At 40.8% G+C, this 25655-nt stretch overlaps 1 protein-coding gene across 1 annotated transcript in view; it reads right to left on the reverse strand.

Annotated features, from left to right (window-relative positions):
- The window catches only part of ITK (IL2 inducible T cell kinase), a 72904-nt gene that overhangs the window by 31358 nt on the left and 15891 nt on the right, over positions 1 to 25655 (reverse strand). Inside the window, exons 3-5 of the mRNA XM_040345083.1 lie at positions 20733 to 20814; positions 14360 to 14488; positions 1812 to 1846 (exon numbers count right to left, since the gene is read on the reverse strand). Of these exons, the coding sequence (XP_040201017.1) occupies positions 1812 to 1846; positions 14360 to 14488; positions 20733 to 20814 (246 nt within the window). The remainder of the gene's footprint in view (positions 1 to 1811; positions 1847 to 14359; positions 14489 to 20732; positions 20815 to 25655) is intronic.

Here is a 25655-nt window from a genome sequence, read left to right on the forward strand (position 1 = left end):
CTTGTTGTCTACTAATGAGGTGGAGTAGGGACTGCCCTAAACTGCTGAACACAGAAGCGGTTTTACATTTTCATAATAATGCATATCAGGTTTTGGTTCTCACTGAATTGTACAGTATGTAAGAGAGCATGTTTTCCTGCTTACTACCCATTCACCACTATAAAACAGACCTCAAGTTCACTTCAAAGCCCAACTCCACCTTTCAATAAATGGAAAAAGAGTGGCCCTGCAATGTGCATCTCCTCTATGCCCCCCCTGTCTATGTCCAACGTAGACTTATCGTTTTGAGATACAGCACCATTCCTTTTTATGGGTTTCCCATCACTTTCTGTCAAAGTCCCCAGGACAACTAGAGAGGATAATTATACCTAGTCCAGGTATCAATAAAGACCTAAGAGGTTACCTTAAAACTGATCCTAAACTCTTTCTGTTGGGCTGGCTAGATGAGGAACTATATACACCACACACGTTCCTTGCCATTATTAGGGTCCTGTTTTTGGCTAGGAAACTTATTGCCAGAAAGTGGTTGTCTGCAATAGCCCCCACACACTCAGAATGGATTGCATTTGTAAACGATTCTCTTATTAGGGAACAACTCACATACAAACACAGAGGTAGTCTGGGGAAATTAAAAAATATCTGGGATCCCTGGTTAGACATCCCAGGTCTGGCACCATTGCGACTTGTACAAAATAGAATTTTGGGGGGCAGACCCGCACCAGCTACTACATTGTCCTAGTTGGTTATGTTATATGGGAACCAATTGAGCTAGAGAGGAGTAGAGCCAACAATACTCCCACACTGTCTCCCAGAGGGAGTCCAACATATATTTACAGGCCCCTGCGGAGATAGATTGTTTTTTGTAGGTTTTACCCAACAGTTAATTGTTTATGACCAATTTGGTGCCGCCACCCGCTGTTTTGGGGAGACTGCTATCCTGTTCTGCTTCATGGCCCCATTCGGGTCAGCAGCAGCGTAGGGGAGAGTGCAAAGTGGAGGACACACATGATCTACATAGGGTCCTTGATCATTGATTTCATTTACCGCTGAATAATTGTTTTTAGACGTATATGTTGGAACAAATGCTATACTGGAGTGTATGGTTATGCTGTATGGATATTTCTGTGTCCTCAATGATATGTTGCTTTTGTTTGGTTTTTGTAGCGCATTGGAAAATGTATTTGTGTTTTTTGTGTCTGTTTTTAATAAAAATTATCTGATTTAAAAAAAAAAAAGACCTAAGAGGTTCTACCTCTCCCTTTTATCTTTAAGAAATAGTTTTGGCTATACATACACTTTATTTGCAGAGCATGAATATTCCGATCTTTTCCGCCAATCTTTTCAATAAATGGAAAAAGAGTGGCCCTGCAATATGCATCTCCTCTATGGCCCCGCTGTCTATGTCCAATGTAGACTTATCGTTTTGAGATACAGCGCCATTCCTTTTTATGGATTTCCCATCGCTTTCTGTCTAAGTCCCCAGGACAACTAGAGATGATTAATATACCTAGTCCAGGTATCAATAAACACTGTTCTACTTCTCCCTTTTGTCATTAAGAAATACCGTAATTTTGGCTATATATACAATTTATTTGCAGATTTCCAATCGCTTGCTGTATGGTGCCCAGCATCATCCATACCTTCTCAACTGAACGCAAGCTGTCATGGACAGGTCTTACATTGGTCTGGGCTCATAGCACTTAAAGTGAGATGCCCCCTGTCATATAATGTTCAGTGCCCAGTTATAGAGACACTGCATACCGATTGAACATAATAGAGAATAAGCAATGAAGATACATGAAAACACTTACCCTGTTGTCATCTGGGGTGGGAGGCAGAGGTTTCCCTTAAAAAAAGAAAACAGAAAATATCAAAGAATGGTCATGGAAAACTAGAATTTAAGAATAATATATGAAAGTTTCATGTAGTGCATGAAACTGTTCAACCTCTGTACATTAAAGGAGAATATAAATAATTTTAGCAATGCATGTTAAAAAAGTTTTATTATCAACATGTTCAGTCTGTTTAGTTATGCTGTACAATGGTTGGGCCACACTGAAGCTTTTATTCTACTTCACGGCCTTACTCACATGGCATTCAAAAGAGCAATCTATACAGAGGGCTTTTACAAAGAATTGCAAGACTTTCAGCAAGAGTTTTGAAACCTTTAAAAGCACCATTTAACTCCAGTATGAGAATATTAAACACACTTTTTTTGCACTTTTGTAGCGCAACAGCATAGGCAGCCTATTTACGTGAAAACGTGCATCTTCTAGCTGTGTTTAGGGTGTCATAAAGAAAAGATGGCACTGCAAGTTCTATGCGTGTTTTGGTAAATTTTCAGGAATGTGTGAATGGGGCCTAAATGATAACTGTAATCCCGCGTACACACGACCGTTTTTCATGAGGGGAAAAATGCGATTTTTTTTATTGGTCATTAAAAACGACTGTGTGTAGGCTCCAGAGCATTTTTCTCGTCGTGAAAAATGGTCATTAAAAATTTAGAACATGCTCTAATTTTTCTCGTCGTTTTTCACGTCGTGAAAAACGGTTGTGTGCAGGCTTTATTGACGGGAAAAAATGTGCATGCTCAGAAGCAAGTTATGAGACGGGAGCACTCGTTCTGGTAAAACTAGTGTTTGTAATGGAGATAGCACATTCGTTACGCTGTAACAGACTGAAAAGCACGAAGACTGAAAAGCGTGAATCGTCTCTCACCAAACTTTTACTGACACAAAATTAACGAAAGCAGCCCAAAGGGTGGCGCCATCTGAATGGAACTTCCCCTTTATAGTGCCGTCGTAAGTGTTGTATGTCACTGTGCTTTGCTCGAGCATTTTTTTTTTTCACGATCGTGTGTATGCAAGGCAGGCTTAACAAGAATCACGTCGAGAAAAACGTTGTTTTTTCCATGACATTAAAAACAGTCGTGTGTACGCGCCATTACAGTTATTAATGTGCTCATGTTAGTCTCAACTGTCAAGCCATTAAGGGGCTGGTGTCATAACAAATCACATGTGTAGCACCGTGACAACTACAAATCAAACATACATTAGATTTTTAACAAACATTCATATGAAAATTCATTGTTTAATCCATGAATGTTTGAATTGTATTCGAAAGTGCTGAAAATTTGTATTTGCATTTAACATTCAATTTTGGTATCAATGTAATTTCCTGAATGAAAACCATACACATTGTTAAAAATATGTGCATTTGAGAAAAAATTTCCATCCTGCTCCTTGGAATATTCCCAACATTGTACTAAAAAACGACCATCATTTTGATCCCTCTAACAATTATAAAATTGAACAAACGTTCATATAAAATTGAACAAACGTTCATAAGATGAAAGATTGCAAATTAACACACGATCAGTTCATCCGATGAGAACGGACCGATGGACCGTTTTCATCGGTTAACCGATGAAGCTGACTGATGGTCCGTCGCGCCTACACACCATTGGTTAAAAAACAGATCGTGTCAGAACACGGTGACGTAAAACACACAACGTGCTGAAAAAAACGAAGTTCAATGCTTCCAAGCATGCGTCGACTTGATGCATGGATTTTTAACCGATGGTTGTGCCTACTAACGATCGGTTTTGACCTATCGGTTAGGAATCCATCGGTTAAATTTAAAGCAAGTTGGCTTTTTTTTAACCGATGGTTAAATAACCGATGGCGCCCACACACGATCGGTTTTGACCGATATAAACGGTCCATCAGACCATTCTCATCGGTTTAACCGATCGTGTGTACGCGGCATTAGGCTACAAACAAAGCCACTTGTTATAAGTATTTTAACTTAATGTTTTTTTTCCCCACATGTTGTCACAAATGCTCATATGTAATATGATTATTTTAGCACCATAGTGGCTACAACATTAGCACTCTTGTATCTCTAGCTCCTTTGTTTAAATCCCACCTGGGATACTCTCTGCATGGAGTTTGCATTTTCTCTCTGTGTCTGCAAGACTTTCCTATAACCTTTCCAAAACCACACTGGCACCGTCAAAGAAGCTGAATTCTATTTTGTATGCTTTGCTTATGTATTGCACAATGCACTCATGGTGCACACGGCACCAATAAAGTCCTGATAAGAAATTAGACTGCCTATGTTAAGCTCCTTGTTAACATTAAAGCACAACTGTAATATTAATGTGATACCTATGTAAGCATGGGTATAAAGAAATAAAATAAATTAAACCGCGCTGAATAAGTGATTTGGAAAGAGGCTGAGCATCTTTTTGTGTCTGTTCCCTACTGCAGTAGTTATTATTAATTTGGAGTCACAGATCAATATGAGGATATGAGTTGCCTATCTATTAAATTGCCAAAACAGCACGTTCATTGGCTTCCTTCCACGATGAAATGTGAGCCTGAGGGGTAAAGAAAATTAATTGAAAGGTATGTACTCTGTAAAATGCTACATAATGTACTATATATATCAATAGGGGGAAATAATAATTGTATTGTGATGTAATACAAGTTCAAAACAATTCCTATTACTACAGAACATATTTTCATGCACTAAGTTACTAATATGTTACCATGTTAGACCACATTCATGCTTTTCAGCAAAAACAAATAGATTTCATCGCCACTTCCTGCCCCCTTTTGGAAATTCCCTGCTTAATCTCAATCCGTCACTTCATCTGTTTTTGAAATTGCCAATAGGTCTCTCGCCCATGCTTTACTTTTCCCAGCTGCACTTTCTGAAAACAATTACAGCTTTGTCATCCATCCAGCAGTTCACTATTACCGTATATACCTGTACAGTGTAAATCTGTGATCAGCCAAAGCTTAATATTTACAGAATTCCAGGCAAAGGTCATTATAAATACACAAATTAAGAAATACTGTACTTCTGCAACAGCAAAAGTTGTGCCTACACAGGGGCACAAGTAATGAACAAAATATTATACACCAAAAAAAGGCGAAACACATGTTCAAGATAACATGGTACAGGATTGCCTGGTTAGCTGACAGAAGAGAACAACATAGGAGCACATCAATTATCTAAGGCAAAATACCCAGATATGGTCTAGAAGGGCCTGGTACCCAGGCAACCAGTTTCTGCTGCCGTGAGCATAGGCCCAGAATTGGGAAGAAGAACCAAGCAAGCATCTGTGGAAATGATGAGAAGGTTTGTTGAAGGCTAAAAAATCTGGACACTCTGGATCAGAACACAATTAATAGTTCATGAAATATATCAGAAGGTATTGGGAATAGAGAGGAATCTAAATATGGATACCTCACTATTATCTTTGATGCCAGAATCAATAAAGAACATTAAGAAAGATATTTTCCACCATATGACATCTGCAGCTAGAACAATAATAGCATGTAATTGGAGAGAAAATAAGAGCCCAAACATTGAAGACTGGATATGTGAAATGAGCGAAATACAATATATGGAAAAACAAATAAGAGAAGAAGGAGACATTAACAGTCAAATGCGAGGAATATGGCAAAAATTGGATGAATTCAGGTTCTCAAAAGGAATTGAGGAATATCTATGAAATGAGAATTAGGGAAAACAGGAAGGGGAACCATAAAGGAGAAGGAAAAAGATTAGTACGGGCAAAGAGAGAAAATAGGGGAATGGGTTTTTTCTTTTTTTGTTGTATGTGGGATGAATGGGGGAAGAGGATGAATGGTATTGGAAGTTGATTGGATGTTGTATATATTGTTTTAATGATTTTTTTTTTGTTTTCAATTTCTTTATTAATTTTCTTTAAAAGTATAAGATTACACAAAAAGCTGGTCGACTTTTCTCGACCTATCGCCTCGTTTTCCATACATCACAAACGGCTAATACATTAAGTACATTTATAAACTTACCCCCCCCTGCACCCCCACCCCCAGCCCTGAAACCCTCCCCCCACCTCTATGAAGCTTAATTTCTTACTTTCTCTTCCAGCACTCGACTGTATCTCCTAATCTCCTATTCTATTCTTTCCGGTTTATATTTCTAGTAGTTCGGCAAATCTTACTGAATATCTATATTTTATCCAATCCCTCCACTTCTCCTCGAACCCCTCCATTCCTTCCTCGCCACTAAACCGTAGGTATTCTGAGTTATAGATTTCATTAATTCTATTACACCAACTCATCATTGTAGGGCTCTCTGGGTCTTGTGACTGTCTCGATATTAGGCTTTTAGCGCCATTTAATAGCTGGGGAACTAAAGAATTCTATATATCTTGGTTGGTATTTTAATCCCATGAAACAGGCATCCCCAAGGGTCATCTGGAATTTCTAAGGTGGTAATATCTTTAATTGCCCGTCTTACCTCTCCCCAATATTTTTGGATCTTGGGACAGGTCCACCATATATAGGTCATGGTTCCTATCTCCTTACATCCCCACCAACAAAGCTGCGATATCCCGCTTTGGCATTTATGAGCCTTGTCTGGTGTTATATACCAGCGAGCCACACACCTGTAATTTAGTTCTATCATGTTACAGTCAACTGACGTCGTATATACCCTCTTCAGTATATGCCTTACCTCTAGATCATTCACCCGTGATCCCAATTCTTCTTCCCACTTACTGATAAATGGCGGTGTTTGCTTCCCCTTCATATCCAACAGTATTCTATATATCTTTGAGATCACCCGCTTATTTCCTGTAGCTGTACATAATCGTTTCAGGGGGAAGTAGGTTCTCACCGTTTCTAATTGGTTGGGGCAAAGTTTCTATAAAATGTTTCAGTTGGAAATGCCGCCACCTATCAATAACCATTAATTCTCTTTTTTGTTTTAAATCCTGATTTAAGTACAAATTTTACAATTTTCCATTATATATTATAGTTGTGCATTTTCTTGTATAACCCGGTTAACAAACATTGCCGCAATCCCTGGTGTGCAATTTTTTGTGTCTTTTACTGGTATTAGAGGTGAATTATATAGCCAATTTCCCTTTTTGTGTATCGTGTCCCAGATCGACAAAACTCTATGGGGGTTATTTATGAAAGGAAAATCCACTTTGCACTACAAGAGCACTGCAAGAGCACTTGAAAGTGCACTTGGAAGTGCAGTCGCTGTAAATCTGAGGGGTGGATCTGAAATGAGGGAAAACTCTGCTGATTTTATCATCCAATCATGTGCAAGCTAAAATGTAGTTTTATATTTTCCTTGCATGTCCCCCTCAGATCTACAGCGACTACACTTCCAAGTGCTCTTCCAGTGCACTTTCAAGTGCTCTTGCAGTGCACTTGTAGTGAAAATTGGATTTGCCTTTCATAAATAACCCCCTATGTGTAATACTATGTTTTTTGCCGCTCCTAATTCTCTTAGGTGTGCAGGAATCCATACAATTTTGCCCAACGGGACTTTACTAATAGTGCTTTCCAGTTTAACCCACCTTTTTTCATTATTATTTTTTGCCCATTCTATCACCCGTGAAAGTATTATAGCATTATAGTAATTTTTGAGAGCAGGTGCCCCTAGGCCACCTTGATCCCTTTCATTTGTCAGCAGTGCATAACTGATACGTGTTTTTTTACTTCGCCAAATAAACCTTAAAAGCAGGGTTTGTAATGTTTTAAAGTATACCTGTGGGAGAGGGATTGGGAGCATTTGCATTTTATACATAATCTTTGGCAAGATTACCATTTTAAAGATATTAATTCTTCCCATCCCCGACAGCTGACCTGGTGCTATTTTGTTAAGTTCTAGTTTAATAACGTTCAATAGCGGATGAATTTTTATTTTGGTATAATGTCTCATTTGATGTTGTTATTTTGACTCCTAGATATTTTAACTATTTTTTACCCCAGATGAAAGAGACGTCTTTTTGATAAGTAAGCTCTGCGATATAGTCTTGTGGCTATTCCACTGTTTTAAAACTGGTCATATACAGTTTGAATTTCAGAGCATTCCTGTGGTCCCGCCGAGAAATCAAAGGAGTTGTCATCCATTCAGCTGCAGTCATTGTAAGGGTATTCTAACAGCCACAGGTACCAACTGCCACAATACAATAGGAGATTTCTCTAATCACACTCTTTATCATGGATTGGAAAATCTTTATGTGTATAGCCAGCTTAAGTCTGTTTTCTGATGTACTGTTTGGATTTAAAAAAAACTGTCCATAAATTTGTGGCCTATAGCAAGAAAATAAAGCCCAGACCCCCAGTCTTGTCAGTTTATTTTGCTGTCTTTGTCAATGATAGGTAGATTCATATTCCTTGTTTGTCATTTTGACCAATAGCACAGAAAGTGATGGGAATTTTTAGAGTTGCCACCAGTTCAAAAAGTAAGATGAAAAACCGCTCCCCTCCCTCACTCCCTATAATCTTGATCAGACATACAATACCCCTCCCCAACCCCCATAATCTTGATCAGACATGCACACTAAGATGGTCCAACAGACATAGGACACATTCGGGAGTAACGTTTGATATTCAATAAGGCTTATGGCGCTCATAGTTGCTGTCCTATGTTGCCTATTTATATCTTTTATATTTTATTAATGTACCCCATTGTCATTTATTCTATTGTTGTTTTACTCCATGATATGGCTCAATGTTACAGGCTTTTGTGTATGCCTGTGAAAACGATTTATGCTTGAAGGGCCAGTTCACACCAGATGCAGTTCTATGCATTTACGTGCAGTTCCATTTTTTCTGCACCAATACAGTCAGTTCCGGTCAGTTTCTGCACCGGAAAATGACTGGAAACTGACTAGAACTGACTGCACTGGTGTGAACTAGAGCCATTGGAATACATGGAAAACACTGTGCATGCATTTTTAGTGCAGAAAAAAAGCACACGGAACTGAACAGAACTGCGTCTGGTGTGAACTAGCACTTAGATACCATCCTGTATTTTTTGGTATATCATAGTACACTCCAGTTTGTATTTTTCTTACCATTTGTGCCAGGTCTCTTGGCTTACTATTGTTTTCTTTTTACCCTGATCTGACTTTTGCTGTATTTTTATAAAACTTAAATAAAGAATAAAAATAAAATAAAAAATAAGAGAAAATCTTCAAATGGAAACACAGATTTCAATGACAATGCAACTCACTTTATAGAGTTTGATCTATACATACACTTTAGGTTGACCATACAGTTGAGGCTTTTTTTTAATAATCAACCTTGTTTCCTCATAGTTTACATGCCTCTGCCCACAAAAGTTATAATTCTGAGAGACACTGACCTTTTGCTGAAGCAATGATGATTTCACAACCTACTCTGGCTACAATTTACAACAGGAAAATATGTTTCACCTTTCACAGAAAAGCAGCAACAAGCCTAAACATAGGCACACTAACTAAATTAGCATTATACTGGGAGCATCTGAAACTTGAGTCGTGTCAAAATGTTTAATCATGTTGGGCGAGATACTTGGCATTGACGTCTTGCTGCTGAGCAATTCCGGGTCGCCAGCAGCTGCCTTATGTGATTTTTTACTTTTTGTATTTAAACCTTTAGAATAAACCTTACTACACTATGAGACTTCTTCTGAGTTCTGGGTGAGCTTATTTGTTTCCAGCTGGATCTGGTCCTGTATCTCTGATGGTAGTGATCCAATGTGATGCTCTCTATGTGATTAAGGCTTCCATGCAGGTGTAATGGCAGCCATTTATTCTGGTGAGTTTGCAATCTGTCTGTTTGTGGAGGTTCACTCGATTGGATACAATTGCTTCACTAGAATGGTGTTTTATGCTATGGACTATTGTTTACTCTAAAGGAATCCTTGTCTTTGGACTACTTACCTTCAGCTAAATTACTTTTATTTTAGATATGTGATTGCCATCTATTGGTGTTCTGAATGTTTCATAATTTTTTACTCCAATTATGGGCACCACACTTTTATATTATTATCTGATCTTAGTGGGTTGGTATCTTGATGTTAGAATCATTTGTAAATCCGTATAGGTGGTTTGAGACAATTATGTAAACACAGATATAATTTTCTCATTAATTTTGTAAGTACAAAAAACCCCAATAAAGCCTCGTACACACAGTCGGACATCCGACAAACTTTGCCTTGGATTTTTGTCTGAAGTGAGTTGTCCGGTCACACCCATAGCTTACACACGCTCGGACTTTTCTGCAAACTTTTCTAAAACTTTCCCAACATCACGTGTCTTTTCTGCTCTTTTCTGCTGTTTATCGCCACCCTTTGGTTAACTTCTGCTATTGTTGGTTGATTTTAACATTGGTTCTGGGCATGCGTGTTTGTACTTCAGACAAAAGTCCGATGGCTTTGCTGTACACACGGTCGGACTAGGCACCATCGGACTTTTGATGTCGTAAAGTTTGTCCGTTGGCAGACCAAACTTTTTGTCCGACGAAACCCAAAAAAGTTGGTCCGATGAAGCGTACACACAGTCGGACAAATGTGAAAACTTGCAGATTTTGAAGTTTGTTGGACTAAAGTCCGACCGTGTGTACGGGCCTTAAGAAATGGTACTTGTATGCTTCTGCAGGTGCTGAACGTAGGGAACAATGTACATATTTTATTAAGGGCACACGCTCTCAATGCTCTCAATATGCTAATGAAAGGACCAGAAAAAAAAATTGTGTGACTCAATGGGGTAGGACAGCATAAATGGATGTGCGCAACACAAAGTAATGCCTAGTGAAATTAGAAACATGTACAGAGGCAATCAGCATAGTAAACAATTTTCAAAACCAGCAGATGGGCAGGATCTTGGTTGGTGTATAAATACAAAGGTCTGGTGCCCATTTTGTAAACATACAGTACTCACACAAAAATGCCTATACAATTTGTGAATTGAAACAGGAAATTAAAGTTTTTTTTCCACTTTAAAGACTAACTCAAGCTAAATGATTTATTCTTGTTTAATTTCTTAATGAGTGGGGTGTGTCCCATTTAATTAGATATCCTCTTATTGGTGTAATAAATAGTGATGGAAGTCCCTATAGAAGGGACCCAAACAGCAATAAAACAGTTCTTCCTCGCTGTCAAAACGTTTTGTCTTTATGTTGTGTATTGGTGTTACAGGCACAGGAAGCCTGACAGAAATTCTAACTCTTACCCTAGCTAGAGTTTGGTCTTATTTTTTTCTTAATAAAGTATTTATTGTAATTTTACGCAATAGAAAACATACATGTATAGCATGTACATCAATAAGAAAAAGCAAAGTAACAATAAATTGAAACATGGCTTCAAGTAACAGGGATTCAAAATAGACGATATCACAATCTTAAAATATTTTAAAGTCATAAAAAGTTTAAAGAAAAATTCCAGAGAGATATTATAAAGCAGCAGTTCTGGAAGCCCAGCTGGCAAATAGGACACACAAGATTGATTTGCATTTTTCCCATTCAGACCACTTAAGGGCATATTCATAAAGTAGTGCATGTGGCTTTCAATAAACATTCACCATTGGAGAATCAATCATTGTCATTTAAAACACATGTACCTGAAAAGATTCACCTGCAGTAAATGTTTTATGAATGCCAGATTCACTGTTTTCTAAATATTGCCTTTAAAAGTGTATGTATAGCCAAAACACTTTTTCTTTACATTTTGGAGGTGTTTGAAAGAAATAGAACTCCTTTCTGATTATACTTATACATGTCCATTTTAGGTAGTGTTAGGCCGCGTACACACGATCAGTCAATCCGATGAGAACGGTCCGAAGGACCGTTGTCATCGGTTAACTGATGAAGCTGACTGATGGTCTGATATGCCTACACACCATAGGTTAAATAACCAATCGTGTCAGAACACGGTGACGTAAAACACAACGACCTGCCTTAAAAAAAACGAAGTTCAATGCTTCCAAGCATGCGTCGACTTGATTCTGAGCATGCGCGGGTTTTTAACCGATGCTTTTGCATACTAACGATCAGTTTTGACCTATCGGTTAGGCGTCCATCGATTTTAAAGCAAGTTCTCATTTTTTTGACCGAAGGTTAACTGACCGATGGGGCCCACACACGATCGGTTTGAACCGATGAAAACGGTCCTTCAGTCCGTTTTCATCGGTTTTGACCGATCGTGTGTACACGGCCTTAGTGTTTGTGAAATTGACACAATTTTATTCAAAGACATTTAGAAAATGTTGCTGTGTAAAGATTTATTGGCAAAAGGTCAACATCGATCATAAGTGATAGGTGACCCTCGGCAAATTCACTCTACCAGTGATTTGGATGAGATGCTGAAATTTGCTCTGTCTAGTGGTTCATCCCAACCTACTCAGAGCACAGTGAACTATTAAATAGATCCACTGGATGACAGAGCATTGGGTCAGCTGGATAAATCAGGATATAGGCACCCCCACCCAACCCATGCAGCTCCAGGCCATACAGGGTCCAATGACAATCCAACTTTTGAGCTCCAAAGGGTGCAGGGAAGTGTGTATCATGATTCTTGTTGGAATACAGATTTGTATTTTATGCAACAACTACATCAGTATCAGTATTTAGTAGAGATATTATCTTCAACCTGTAGATGGCAGTGTTCATAATTGTATAGCTGCATTTATGATACAGAAAGATGTGAAAAATGTCCTTTATGTCCCTGCTCTTGAAAGAAATCTTTTGTCAGTGAAGGATCTCACAAAACAAGGCAGTGTAGTGACCTTTCAAGATGGCAGTTGTGCCATCACAAAAGGGGATATATTACTTGCAAAGGCTAAAATTAAAGATAAACTGTATCAGCTGAACTGCAATGAGGTGGTTAATACTGGCAAGGAAGAAAAACATTCAAACTGCATTCACACATAGCACAGACAACTGGGGCACAGAAGTCCTGACATAATAAAGAAATTAACTGAGAATGACTATGCAAGTGGAAAAAATCAGTCCATGTGATCAAACAATGAAATGCACCAGCTGTATAAAAGGAAAAATTACAATAAAAGCCTTTCCAAAGTAACAGCAGTAACAGCAGAGATAAAAAAAAAAAACTCTTGATTTAATTCATTCAGATCTTTGCGGTCCAATAGAAAAATTTACTTCAGGGAAGAAGAGGTATTTTTTTCACTTTTATAGATAATTACTCCAGATAACAAAAGTGAAGTACCAGAGAAACTTGAGCAGTATTTGTCTCAAGTAAGCACAAAATTTGACAAAAAGCTGAGTATCTTACGCACAGACAATGCAACTGAATATACAGGTGATAACGCACAATTCTCAAAAAGCATGGCAAAATATTTCAGACTACTGTACCATACAACCAGGAGCAAAAACAGGTTTGCAGAAAGAATGAACCACACTCTATGTGAGAGTAGAAAGACCATGCTATTTGATGCAGATATGCCAACCACATACTGGGGGAAGGCAATTATGACCACATCCCATCTCCAAAATCAACTACCAGGAAAAATCAACTAAGAAAACTCCATATGAACTGTGGAATAGAAAAGCCCCAAATTTGAACCATCTAAAAAATTTGGCACATCTCACATCTTTGTGCAAAGTAAGGAGTACTTGTGGGGTACAGCGAATCTTAAAAGAGATACAGAATTATATACTGAGATGAAAACAAGGTAGCCATCAGTAGAAGTATAATTGTTGGTGAAACTGCAGTGTATTCAATATTTCACGAACTAACACAAGCGCAAAATTAGGGAAAGTCCACATTAATGTGACATGAAGATAAGCAACAAAGTGACAAAAAAAAAAAAAATGAAATTACTGCAGATAATCCAAATACTGTAAAAAAAAAAAACAGGCCACAAGAAGCTTCAATCGGGAAATCCACCAGAGACATTGCAGCCAAATGTCTGTTTTATGTTGCCTGCGTAGATTTAAAACCAAAGCCAGATTCATTGGATGAGACTTCCAACCCATGAGAAACAAAAGTGGATCAGAAGCTTTGACAAGCTTTGATATTTATATAACTGAGATCTGAAATGGGACTAATATAAGGAATAGTTGTTGAGCGGGGGTGTTGGAATGCAGATTTGCATTTTATGCAACAACTACATCAATATCAGTATTTAGTAGAGATATATTCTTCAACCAGTAGATGGCAGAGTTTATAAGTTTGTAACTGCATCTATGATATGCTTTATGTCTCTTTAATAAAGTTTCCTGTTTCCTGTCTACAGTTAAGCAGCAAAGCCCATGTGGACTGTGCACTATGTTTTGTAGGGCTATACACAGAATTTCTAACCATTCCCCATCTCAGTTATGTAACATTTCTTATAAAACAGATTATTCTGGATTGTAAGGCATTGGGCTAATACAGACACCTGTGGGTTAGGTATTTAGTCCAAATTGCTGTAAATTTTGTTTTAGGTAAAGTGTTTTACATACCTCTAAATTAAAGTGTATAGATAAAGTAAAATTTACTTCAGCAACCATTGTAATCTAACTAGCCATTACATCTGTATATCGACAGCACAGTCTATATACAAAGAGGTACTTACAGCCAATACTGGGGTCGTATAATGTACATCCCCCTGCCATCTTCTCCGTCTGGCAGCAGCATCTCCATCGACCCTCCACCCAGAAGTTGGGGTGGTACTTAGGAATGAGGCATTGGTTGTTCTTTGTCACTACACATGAAGAGAAAGTTTCTATAAGCCACCAGTTGACTTTCATATTCACAGAAAAAGCATCAAAGTGGAACTTAACTGTATATGAGCAACACAAACTGAAAATGCATTTTTAATGTTTAACGCAAACTCACCCATCCATCCATCCATATCTCAATGCTTTATTATAGGGCTGTGGAAATGAACTATTAATTCCTTGATTAATCGTAAATTTTTTTGATCGGTCAAAATTCTTTTGATCGGTACTCACCTTTCCGCCGGCTTCCAGGTCTTCAGGGAGTTCTGTCGGAGATCCGGTGACGTCACGGACACCGACGGGGCTTGCCATGTCCATCTGAAGGGCTCCTTTGCTGTGCCTTCATATCTGCATGCCGGCGGGACCTTACTATCTGCCTGACACGCAAGGGCTGTTACACTTCCCTCTATCACTTCCCTTTATCAACCAGGGTTCTACAACCATCCACTGGGAGTTGTGATAGTTCCCTTCACGGGACAGCTACATGACGACGGACTAATGTTAACCCTTCCTCATCTGGATTCAGCAGTGGTATCGTTGTACACATTTTTATACCAGTATCATACTTAGCTACATGTTTTTATGACTGCTTTTGCTACCGTTTGGTATTACTCGCACCATTTTTACAGTTAGGCCTCTTTCACACGGAGCGGACCGTTTTTGTGTTCGCTCCGTGTGTGTCTGTCGGCTCAGCGGGGATCCCCGCTGAGCTGTCGGCCGACAGGGCGGTCCTCGCACACAGTGCAGAGACCGCCCTGTCTCTCCTCTGCGCTCCCCTATGGGGAATCGGATGAAGACGGACCGTCTGTCCGTCTGCATCCGATCCGTTCCGTCGGACGGAAGAAAAATAGGGTTTTCTTCTGTCCGAAAAACTGGATCCCAACGGACGCGGATGGTTGCAGACGTTAGGGGCCTTAGTGGGGCAGATTCACAGAGCAAGTACGCCAGCGTATCTACTGATACGCCGGTGTACTTTCAAATTTCCCGCGTCGTATCTTTAGTTTGAATCCTCAAACCAAGATACAACGGCATTTGGGTAAGATCCGACAGGCGTACGGCTTCGTACGCCTTCGGATCTTAGATGCAATACTTCGGCGCCCGCTGGGTGGAATTCGCGTCGTTTCAGCGTCGGGTATGCAAATTAGCTTTTTCCGACAATCCACGAACGTACGCGCGGTCGTCGCATTCTCTTACGTCGTCTCTAGTCGACTTTTTCCCGGCGTATAGTTAAAGCTGCTATTTTGTGGCGTATAGATAGACTTGCCATGTTAAAGTATGGCCGTCGTTCCCGCGTCAAAATTTTAATTTTTTTTTCCGTAAGTCGTCCGTGAATAGGGATGGACGTAAGTCACGTCGAAGTTCAAAAAATGACGTCGTTGCGACGTCATTTCGCGCAAAGCACGGCGGGAAATTTCGATACGGAGCATGCGCAGTTCAATCGGCGCGGGGACGCGCTTCATTTAAATGAATCACGCCCCCTACCCGCCGATTTGAATTACGCGCCGAGAGATACACTACGCCGCCGTAACTTACAGCGCAAAATCTTCCTGGATTCGACTTAGAGCCAGGTAAGATACGGCGGCGTAGCGTATCTCTGATACGCTGCGCCTGGGCATTTCTCTGTGAATCTGCCCCTATGTAGCTACATCGATTTTATCTCCAGTGCAATATTTATTTTGTTACCTACTTGAAGACTATAAAAGTTTTAATGCTATTCCCATCGAGCGCTGTCATTGTGTGTTTTTTGTATCCTGCTATCCATTTTTCCAGTGGTTGGTAGCTGCACTGGGAATCAGCCTTCAAGGAGATCAGCTAAAAGTAGTTGGATCTGTATGTGCGTTATAATTAATCAAAATTAGTCGATTAATCAATTTAAAAAAAATCGATTAATCGAACACGAAAATTTTAATCAGTAACAGCCCTACTTTATTATGTTGAGAAATTACTTTGATTTACTTATTAATTAATAACTTTGAATGCAGTGCACATAGTGCCCCCTCACCCTCCTGTTAAGCCCTGTTCTGAACCACTGTCGGAATCATGTGTCCGGGTTTCAGGTGGACTGAAACCCGGACACATGATTTAAAACCCGGACTGTCCGGATAAATCTCAGACAAATGGCAACCCTACAGTGAAGTACAGCAGATTAAAACTAAAATCAGTCGCTTTGGCCGCTTTTATTGAAAGGATGGCTGTACTTTGTTAAGAAAAACAACAACACATTAGGCATTAGTAAACATGTAGTTCCTTTGTAGCTATACATTTTTACTACCTCTGCACCCATATATTGGGACTGCAAAACAGGAACAGACAGAATCTGGAGAAGTTGTTCATGGAAACCAGCTTCTATCTTCGGCTTTTTCAGTTTAGCTACATCCAGACACCCAAAGAGCAAGTATTTTGCTGCATTTAGAGGCGGATAAACGCCACCTCAGGACACAGCAACACTCTGTGCTACAGCTGCATATAAAGTGGTGGATTAGCCTTTTCCAGTTTGTGTGTGGCCAAGACCCAGCAAAAACAACAACGTGCATTGGCTGCGTTCAGGGTTGGTCAGAGGTTCTATTTGCGGAAGAAAATTGACTACATGCTAACAGCAGTGGTGCCAGCTATAGATTTGTACAATTCTGACAGCCACTGCTGAAAGCTACAGCCGTTTGAACATAGTGGGCCAGATTCAGAAATAAGATACGCCGGCGTATCTCCTGATACGCCGTCGTATCTCTGAGTCCGGCCGCCGTATCTATGCGCCTGATTCATAGAATCAGGTTACGCATAGATATCCCTAAGATCCGACAGGTGTAAGTGACTTACACCGTCGGATCTTAGGCTGCAATCTCACGCTGGCCGATAGGTGGCGCTTCCGTTTGTTTACGTGAGGAATATGCAAATAAGGAGTTACGCCGATTCAGAAACGAACGACCGCCCGATGCTTTTTTTTTACGTTGTTTGCGCTCGGCTTTTTCCGGGGTATAGTTACCCCTGCTATTTGAGGGGTATGTGCGGCGTATCCTATGTTAAGTATGGACGTCGTTCCCGCGCCGAGTTTTGCATTTTTTACGTCGTTTGCGTAAGTCGTTCGCGAATACGGCTGGACGTAATTTACGTTCACGACGAAAGCATGACGAGTTGCCAACGTCATTTGGAGCATGCGCACTGGGATTCAGTCGCGGCCGGCGCGTGCGCAGTTCGTTCGGCACGGGGACGCGCATCATTTAAATGATACACGCCCCCTACCAGCCGAATTTGAATTCCGCCGGGTGGATTTACGATACGCCGCCGCAACTTTACAGGCAAGTGCTTTGTGAATACAGCACTTGCCTGAACAACTTGCGGCAGCGTAACGTAAATGAGTTACGTTACGCCAGCAGAAAGATCCGCTGATCTTTCTGAATCTGGCCCAGTGTGTGCAGGCTGGGTTTACAACTGCCAGCAAGAATCTACTGATTCCTGCTGGTGACCACCCCTGGCCACTGCTCTTCGGCCATCTGAATGTAGCCTAAATATTTGAAAATGAAGGATAGAAGCTGATTGGTTGCCATAGACAACTACTCCAGATTCTGGCTGCTGCAGTTTTGATAAATACCTTCAGAGTGTTTAGTGCCTCCCGTTGCTGCTCCTTTAAATGGTTTGGGCCAGTGTCCATGAGCTGCGCACAAGTGGGTGGGGTCTGCTTCATGCTGGCCTTTATTTCCGAATAGCGGACATGAGGCAGACCCACTTACTTATTTGCCTGCCGCTATTCATGGAAGCTGCTGGGTGCAAACAGTGCAGCCCACAGCCTATTCTCGAAGTTCATTGGTACTGATTTAGGCTATGCGCACATGGGCCGTACAACTAAAATGGCACAATCATGCATTTCCATGAGTATGGAGCTGTTGTTTTTGATTTCAGTGTCTTGATAAAGGTTTTACCTTTACAATCTGAACCTGTGGCCTTGATGCCAACAAAGAATAACAAGATGCTTAGGGCAGGGGTCTTCAAACTCTTCAGTATGAGGGTCACATCATATTCTTTGCAAGTAGTTGAGGGACGAATTTTTTTTTTTTTTTAAGTTAAAGAATTAATTTTAAATAAATGGATACATTTTACTTGTATTTTTTTTTTTGTAATCAGCATGATATGGATTAGAACAGTGCAAAACTTCAGTGAAACTAAGCAAAGAAATTACAAATAACCTGGAGCTCATCAGAGTCCCTCTTTGTTTTGAGTCAAAGTGCCCGTTAAAATCGCCTTACATCAGAATCTCATCACAGTTCCCATTATATTGGCATCCTTCCTTACAGGAGAGTCCCCATCGGAGTCCTCACTTCCATCTGAGACCCCATCAGAGTCCCCTCTTGCATCAGAGGGCATAATAACATTTTCCAGGGGGTCAGATTTGGCCCACAGGCTGCAGTTTGGAGGCCCCTGACCTACGGATTTATATATAACTTATTCCTCGCTTTTTCGATAGGCAGCACTCTGCTCTGCTGTCCGACCCTACAGAATGTGGACAGACTACTGGTCGTGCATTGTATGAGATGAATTCAGAGACCAGTCATGCAGCAAAGGGAAGAGTGTTTTTACTGGTCGCATGAAGAGGATAAAGCCTGCAGGAGCGAGGCATTATGTGTCACACCGTGTCCAAGATTTGATTCTGGGACCTGATGTTCATAGACAGTTTTCTATGTCCTGAACCCTGGGACCGGCTGTTTGTAGTTATCTGATCAGCGACCCTATAAATCTCCACTTCCCCTTCTTGTCCTTGCCCTAGTATAGGTTCCTGTTTATGGATGCTCTTAGTTTTAGTTGCTGACTTGGCTCGTTCTTGACTTCGATAACTGGATTATCCCTTATCCAGCGCCACTGGTTTTGTGATAGATCATTGCTACAGCATTCAGAATTTCCATTAAACGCCACTGGTTTTGGACACAGAAGAAGTGAAGGAGGCTTCACACCAGACTGCATAGTGGTGAGAGGTCGCTGGCCACAACCTTGTTAGCCTCCTCTTTAAGGGATAGGATTGCAAATTTACTGGGGTCCAAAGCAGGACTTTGGACCCCAATGTTTAGGCTAGATGAGTTGGTGTTGATAGGGTTAATTTAAAGGTTACTGATCAGGGGTATGGTTAACAGGGGCTGTCAATAAATCAACCACTTGACCTTCGGAAGGTTTTACCCCCTTCATAACCGGGGCCTTTTTTGATATTCACCACTGTGCTATTTTAACAGATTGCTTGGTCATGCAACACTTTTGCAAATTATATTTTTATAATTTTTTCGCACAAAAAAAGCTTTCTTTTGGTGGCATTTAATCACCATTGGGTTTTATATTTTTTGCTATAAAAATGAAAACATTTTTATTTATTTTTTAAAAACTCAAATTTTTCCATTATGAATGGAAATGATTTAGGTCTGTGTGTTTACATTGTACTCATGTGATCACTATGACTAATGAGAGCAACTACATGATACCCGGGCCACTGGCACCGAGTGCCACCAGACACAGTGGTTACGGGATTGCACAGCTGTGCCCTCCCGGAGGTGCGCTAGTGTGCATGTGCCGGGCAACAGTACGCCGCCTGGCCTGGCTTTGCCGCCTGCTCACAGTAAAACTGTGGGTGCGTGGCAAGTGGTTAAAGTAGTTCTACAGCCTAAACATATTTTACCTTCATGCAATCCCTGCATGAAGATAAACAATATTTAGCTAACAATTTCGCCCCCTTCTCCCCTTTTACTTGCCTGAGTCCTCACTTGATCCAGCGCTGTGCCTCTATGTAGTGGCTTTTACAGGCTTTGCTGAGGCAATGGCTCCCACTGCTGTTAGTTATATATTGTGACAAGGGAGTGGGTGCGGGGCTGAGTCATACTGTCTGTATCTATGGATGCAGGCAGGGTGGCTCGGGAGCAAGCTCACAGGTGGTACTCCATAGGAAGCGGCGGAAGAATAAGAAACTGAAAGTACTGGCAGGGGACCACTGGTAAGTATGACATGTTTGTTATTTAAACAGAAAAATACTTTATAATCACGTTAAGGCTTAGAGGGTAATGTTAATGTTTAGGCTGGTGTTCAGGGTTAGAGCTAGAGAAAATTACTTTCAACTTAATTACTTCCATACCAAAATAATATAAGAACGATAAGCATCTGTGCCAAATATATATATTGCCGATGAATGTTAACTTATGTGCTATTTGTTAATGTGATTATGCCAGCGTTTTATCACTATAAGTTAAATCTGTTTCTTACCTTCTTTCAAAGCTAGCACCCACTGTTGCCGGCTCTCTTTGTCTGGAGCATAAATATACAGAAAATAATTCTCATGGAGCACCTAAGAAAAGACACAGAAAATAGTTTTCTTTGGTTACTGACAATGCGGTAACTATATAAATCATTTTGTTTGGAAAGCATTTACATATTCAAAATTAGAATTTTTATAAACTTTCCTCTGCACTTGGGGAAAGGGAATAAAATATATCTGGTGTAAATAGCGTGACATGCATTACTTGCTAACATATGAACCCTATCAGAGCTCTTGTAATCTTGAGCTTCATTAAACCATTAGTAAAACATATTTGACTTGTGTGTGTTTTTTTACATATTGCGCCTTTCATATTTACGCTTGGGCTGTAATGCCAGCCTGTCTAATATTCTGTCTATTTTTAAATATGCATAAATTCCATCCTTAAGTTCACCGATTCTACCAAATACAGAGAGCCTATATAACAGTAGGATTGGTTTATATACCTCTAGTCACTGCGTGTGATATTACCCACACAAAAAGGTTTCCAGGATATTTGAAAAGTCATCTATTGTCCTGTTAAAATAAACTTGCCTGAATAATCTTCCCTCCTACATACAATATGCCATATTGTCCCACTATTATATCAGTTGTTCCCATAAATATTTACTTGAAGGAAACAAAATATATATTTTTTAGAAGGCTACAAGCTGGCTTTACCATCCCAAATAGCATACTGTGGGAAAAATACGTTTTTGATCCCCTACCAACAGGGGCGGACTGACCATTCGGGCACTTGGCACTGCCAGAGGGCCCCATGCCACTAGGGGGCCCCATCAGGGTTGCCAGCCTCAGTAAAACCAGGGACAGTATGTAAAAATACTTTTTTTCCCCCAAGATTATAGCTGCCCCGCCTCTCCAGTACTTTTTCAGTGTGTGTATGTGTATTCTGTGTGTATGTATACTGTGGGCCAGATTCTCGTAGTTCAGGGTATTTTTGTGCGGGCGTAACGTATCCGATTTACGTTACGCCTCCGCAACTTAGACGGGCAAGTGCTGTATTCTCAAAGCACTTGCTCCGTAAGTTGCGGCAGCGTAGCGTAAATAGGCCGGCGTAAGCCCGCCTAATTCAAATTTGGAACAGGGGGGCGTGTTTTATGTAAATAACTTGTGACCCGATGTGATTGACGTTTTTCACGAACGGCGCATGCGCCGTCCATGGAATATCCCAGTGTATCACCGCTGAAGAAGTCCCCGCCCATAGAGGACGTAACGCGTACGGAGGGAGGTTTGTGGCGTCACCCGCGGCTATCACTTTGTTTAATATACACGATGTATACATCGGCACCGATCGTTGTGCCTTCATTGTGAGTGTTTTTTTACTTTTATTACGATTAAATCGTTTATACAAACGGAGAGCACTATGTTTTGGCATTTGTTCCGTAAGTTGCGGTAGTGTAGCGTAAACCGGCCGGCGTAAGCCCGCCTAATTAAAATTTGGAACAGGGGGTCGTGTTTTATGTAAATAACTTGTGACCCGATGTGATTGACGTTTTTCACGAACGGCGCATGTGCCGTCTGTGGAATATCCCAGTGTATCACCGCTGAAGAAGTCCCCGCCCATAGAGGACGTAACGCGTACGGAGGGAGGTTTGTGGCGTCACCCGCGGCTATCACTTTGCTCAATATACACAATGTATACATCGACACCGATCGTGGTGCCTTCATTGTGAGTGTTTTTTTACTTTTATTACGATTAAATCGTTTATCCAAACGGAGAGCACTATGTTTTGGCATTTGTTTATTACATGACCTGGCGTGACCTATCGGTTTCTCTGTGACGTCTCTACTACTGCTGGATTTGCTGATATTTACACATAAAGCGCATTTGACCCTCCATGATCAAAGGGTCCAGGTGGTGAGGTGAGAGGCCATTTCATGTGGTGGTGGATGTGTGTCTAGCACGTGTGAAGTTACCTACACAGTCATCTGTCTGTCTACATTGGCACTCACTGGAGGTGTACTGCGATTTTATGGACTTTCTATTCATCTTTTATTATTTTATTTGAGCGCTGCACCATCTGTATTTGTTTCTCTACAGGGATTTTGTGATTATTGACCCTGGTGTTCAGCTGCTATACAGGGGTTCATTTGTCATTTTTTGCGCTGATTTATTTTCCTTTTATAATATCCCAGTGTGCATTGCTCCATAGTACGCCGCAAGGACGTATTGGTTTCGACGTGAACGTAAATGACGTCCAGCCCCATTCACGGACGACTTACGCAAACGACGTAAGATATTCAAAAATTCGACGCGGGAACGACGTCCATACTTAACATTGGTACGCCGCATGTACGCCACCATATAGCAGGGGTAACTAACCGGGAAAAGCCTAACGTAAACGGCGTATCTGTACTGCGTCGGCCGGGCGTACGTTCGTGAATTTGCGTATCTAGCTGATTTACATATTTCTAGGCATAAATCAGCGTACACGCCCCTAGCGGCCAGCGTAAATATGCAGTTAAGATCCGACAGCGTAAGAGACTTACGCCGGTCGGATCTAATAGAAATCTATGCGTAACTGATTCTATGAATCAGGCGCATAGATACGACGGATCAGACTCAGAGATACGACGGCGTATCTGGAGATACGCCGTCGTATCTCCTTTGTGAATCTGGGCCTGTGTGTATATTGTGTGTCTGTGTGTGTATACTGTGTATGTATACTGTATGTGTGTACACTGTGTGGCCCCATAATCTATTCCCCCAGCGGCCCCATAACCTCCTATTGCCCAGGGGCCCCATGAGTTGTCAGTCCGCCCCTGCCTACCAACCAAAAATAATTCTGGCTCCCACAGACTGTCTACAGTATGTGTTCATGTGGTACACAGATTAGTCCTGTCAATTTAACGTGCTCCTAACGACAACTCGTTATGTGTATAAAATACATTTGTCCACAGAATCTCTTATTCCTTTCAAACCTCACAACATGGGTAAGACCAAAGAGCTGTCAAAGGACGTCATTGACAAGATTGTAGACCTGCACAAGGCTGGAATGGGCTACAAGACCATCAGCAAGAAGCTTGGTGAGAAGGAGACAACAGTTGAAGGGATTATTCGCAAATGGAAGAAATACAAAATAACCATCAATCGCCCTCAGTCTGGAGCTCCATGCAATATTTCGCCTCATGGGGTAAGGATGATGAAAAAAGTGAGGGTAACACAATACGGTAACACAATACGCCACCATGGATTGAAATCTTGCAGCACCCGCAAACTTCCTGTTTTTGTCACAAGATTAAAGCACAAAAAAAACGATACTGTCATGCCTCCCCCACCCAAAGACGGGTGGGGGAATTATTAGAAAGCAGCAGGAAAGGTGCAGGAAGCACAGATCAACAGAATGAATACAGCAGAAACAGGGAGATCCTTGCACTACAGGTTCTCATCTACAGATTTCTCTCCAGCAAGGTGAAAAGTAAACAGCTCAGTACACATATCTACAAATTATGTAATTCTATCATTCACAGGCCACAGTGCAACAGATGATCACACACTGCACTTAACAACTATTAAGCTGTAGGCACTGGAAATGCAATATTTTCGGGAAGAATGTAACACTTTCAGGCATAAATAACATTTCTAGATGTTCTGTATATGACAGCAAAAATCTTTTTTTGTTTCGTCCAGGTCCACTTTCCTTTAACTATCTTTTTATCTGGCAGTATAACTACACTCACCGGACACTTTATTAGGTATACCTGTTCAATTGCTTGGTAACACACATTTCTAACCAGCCAATCACACAACAGCAAATCAATGCATTTAGGCATCTAGATGTGGTGAAGACTTGCTGAAGTTTAAACCGAGGAAATCAAAATGGAGAAGAAAGGGGATTTAAGTGACTTTGAATGTGGCATGATTGTTGGTGCCAGATGGGCTGGTCTTAGTAGTTAAAAAACTGCTGATTTACTGTGTTTTTCACAAACAACCATTTCTAGGGCTTACAGAGAATGGTCCAAAAAAGAGAAAATATTCAATGAGCGGCAGTGGTGTGCACGAAAATGCCTTGTTGATGTCAGAGATCAGAGGAGAATGGGCAGACTGCGTCAAGATGATAGACAGGCAACAGTAACTCAAATAACAACTTGTTACAACTAAGGTATGCAGAATACATCTCTGAACACACAACGCATTAAACCTTGAAGTAGATGGACTACAGCAGCAAAAGACCACACTGGGTGCCACTCCTGTTAGCCAAGAACAGGGAACTGAGGCTACAATTCACACAGGCTCACCAAACAAACGCTGCTTGGTCTGAGGAGTCTCAATATCAGCTGTGACATTCAGATGGTAGGGTCAGAATTAGGCATAAACAACACGAAAGCATGGATCCATCAATGGTTCAGGTTGGTGAATGAATGAATGAATGAAAAACGTATAAAGCGCGGCGCATGCGAACTGAATCGCTTCTGGGCGCTAGTTGTTCGTGTCTCATGACATCAAAAGAGCAGAGTTTTGATCTGTCTTCTGAAAGTCAGGTGGTTTTCCTCCAACCGAATGCTGGTTGGTAAAGCGTTCCATAGTCTAGGACCCTGAAAAGCAAACCTTCTTTCTCCTTTGGACTTGTATTTGGTTTTTGGTACCCTGACCAGATTTTGGTCGGTGGATCGCAGAACGCGATTCGAATTGTGAGGTTCTATCTTGTCGCAAAGATATTGTGGAGCCTTCCTATGGATGCACTTATGTGTCAGGCAGAGTGCTTTAAATGCAATTCTGTCTTTTACTGGCAGCCAGTGAAGGGTTCTCAACGAAGGTGAGATTGATTCCCATTTTTTTTCCCAGTCACCAGTCTGGCGGCCGTATTCTGAACGACTTGCAGACGGGAGATTTGGTACTTCGGGAGTCCGAGGTACAGGGCGTTAGCATA

Source organism: Rana temporaria, chromosome 3 (assembly GCF_905171775.1).
Source record: "Rana temporaria chromosome 3, aRanTem1.1, whole genome shotgun sequence".
Lineage (NCBI taxonomy): Eukaryota > Metazoa > Chordata > Amphibia > Anura > Ranidae > Rana > Rana temporaria.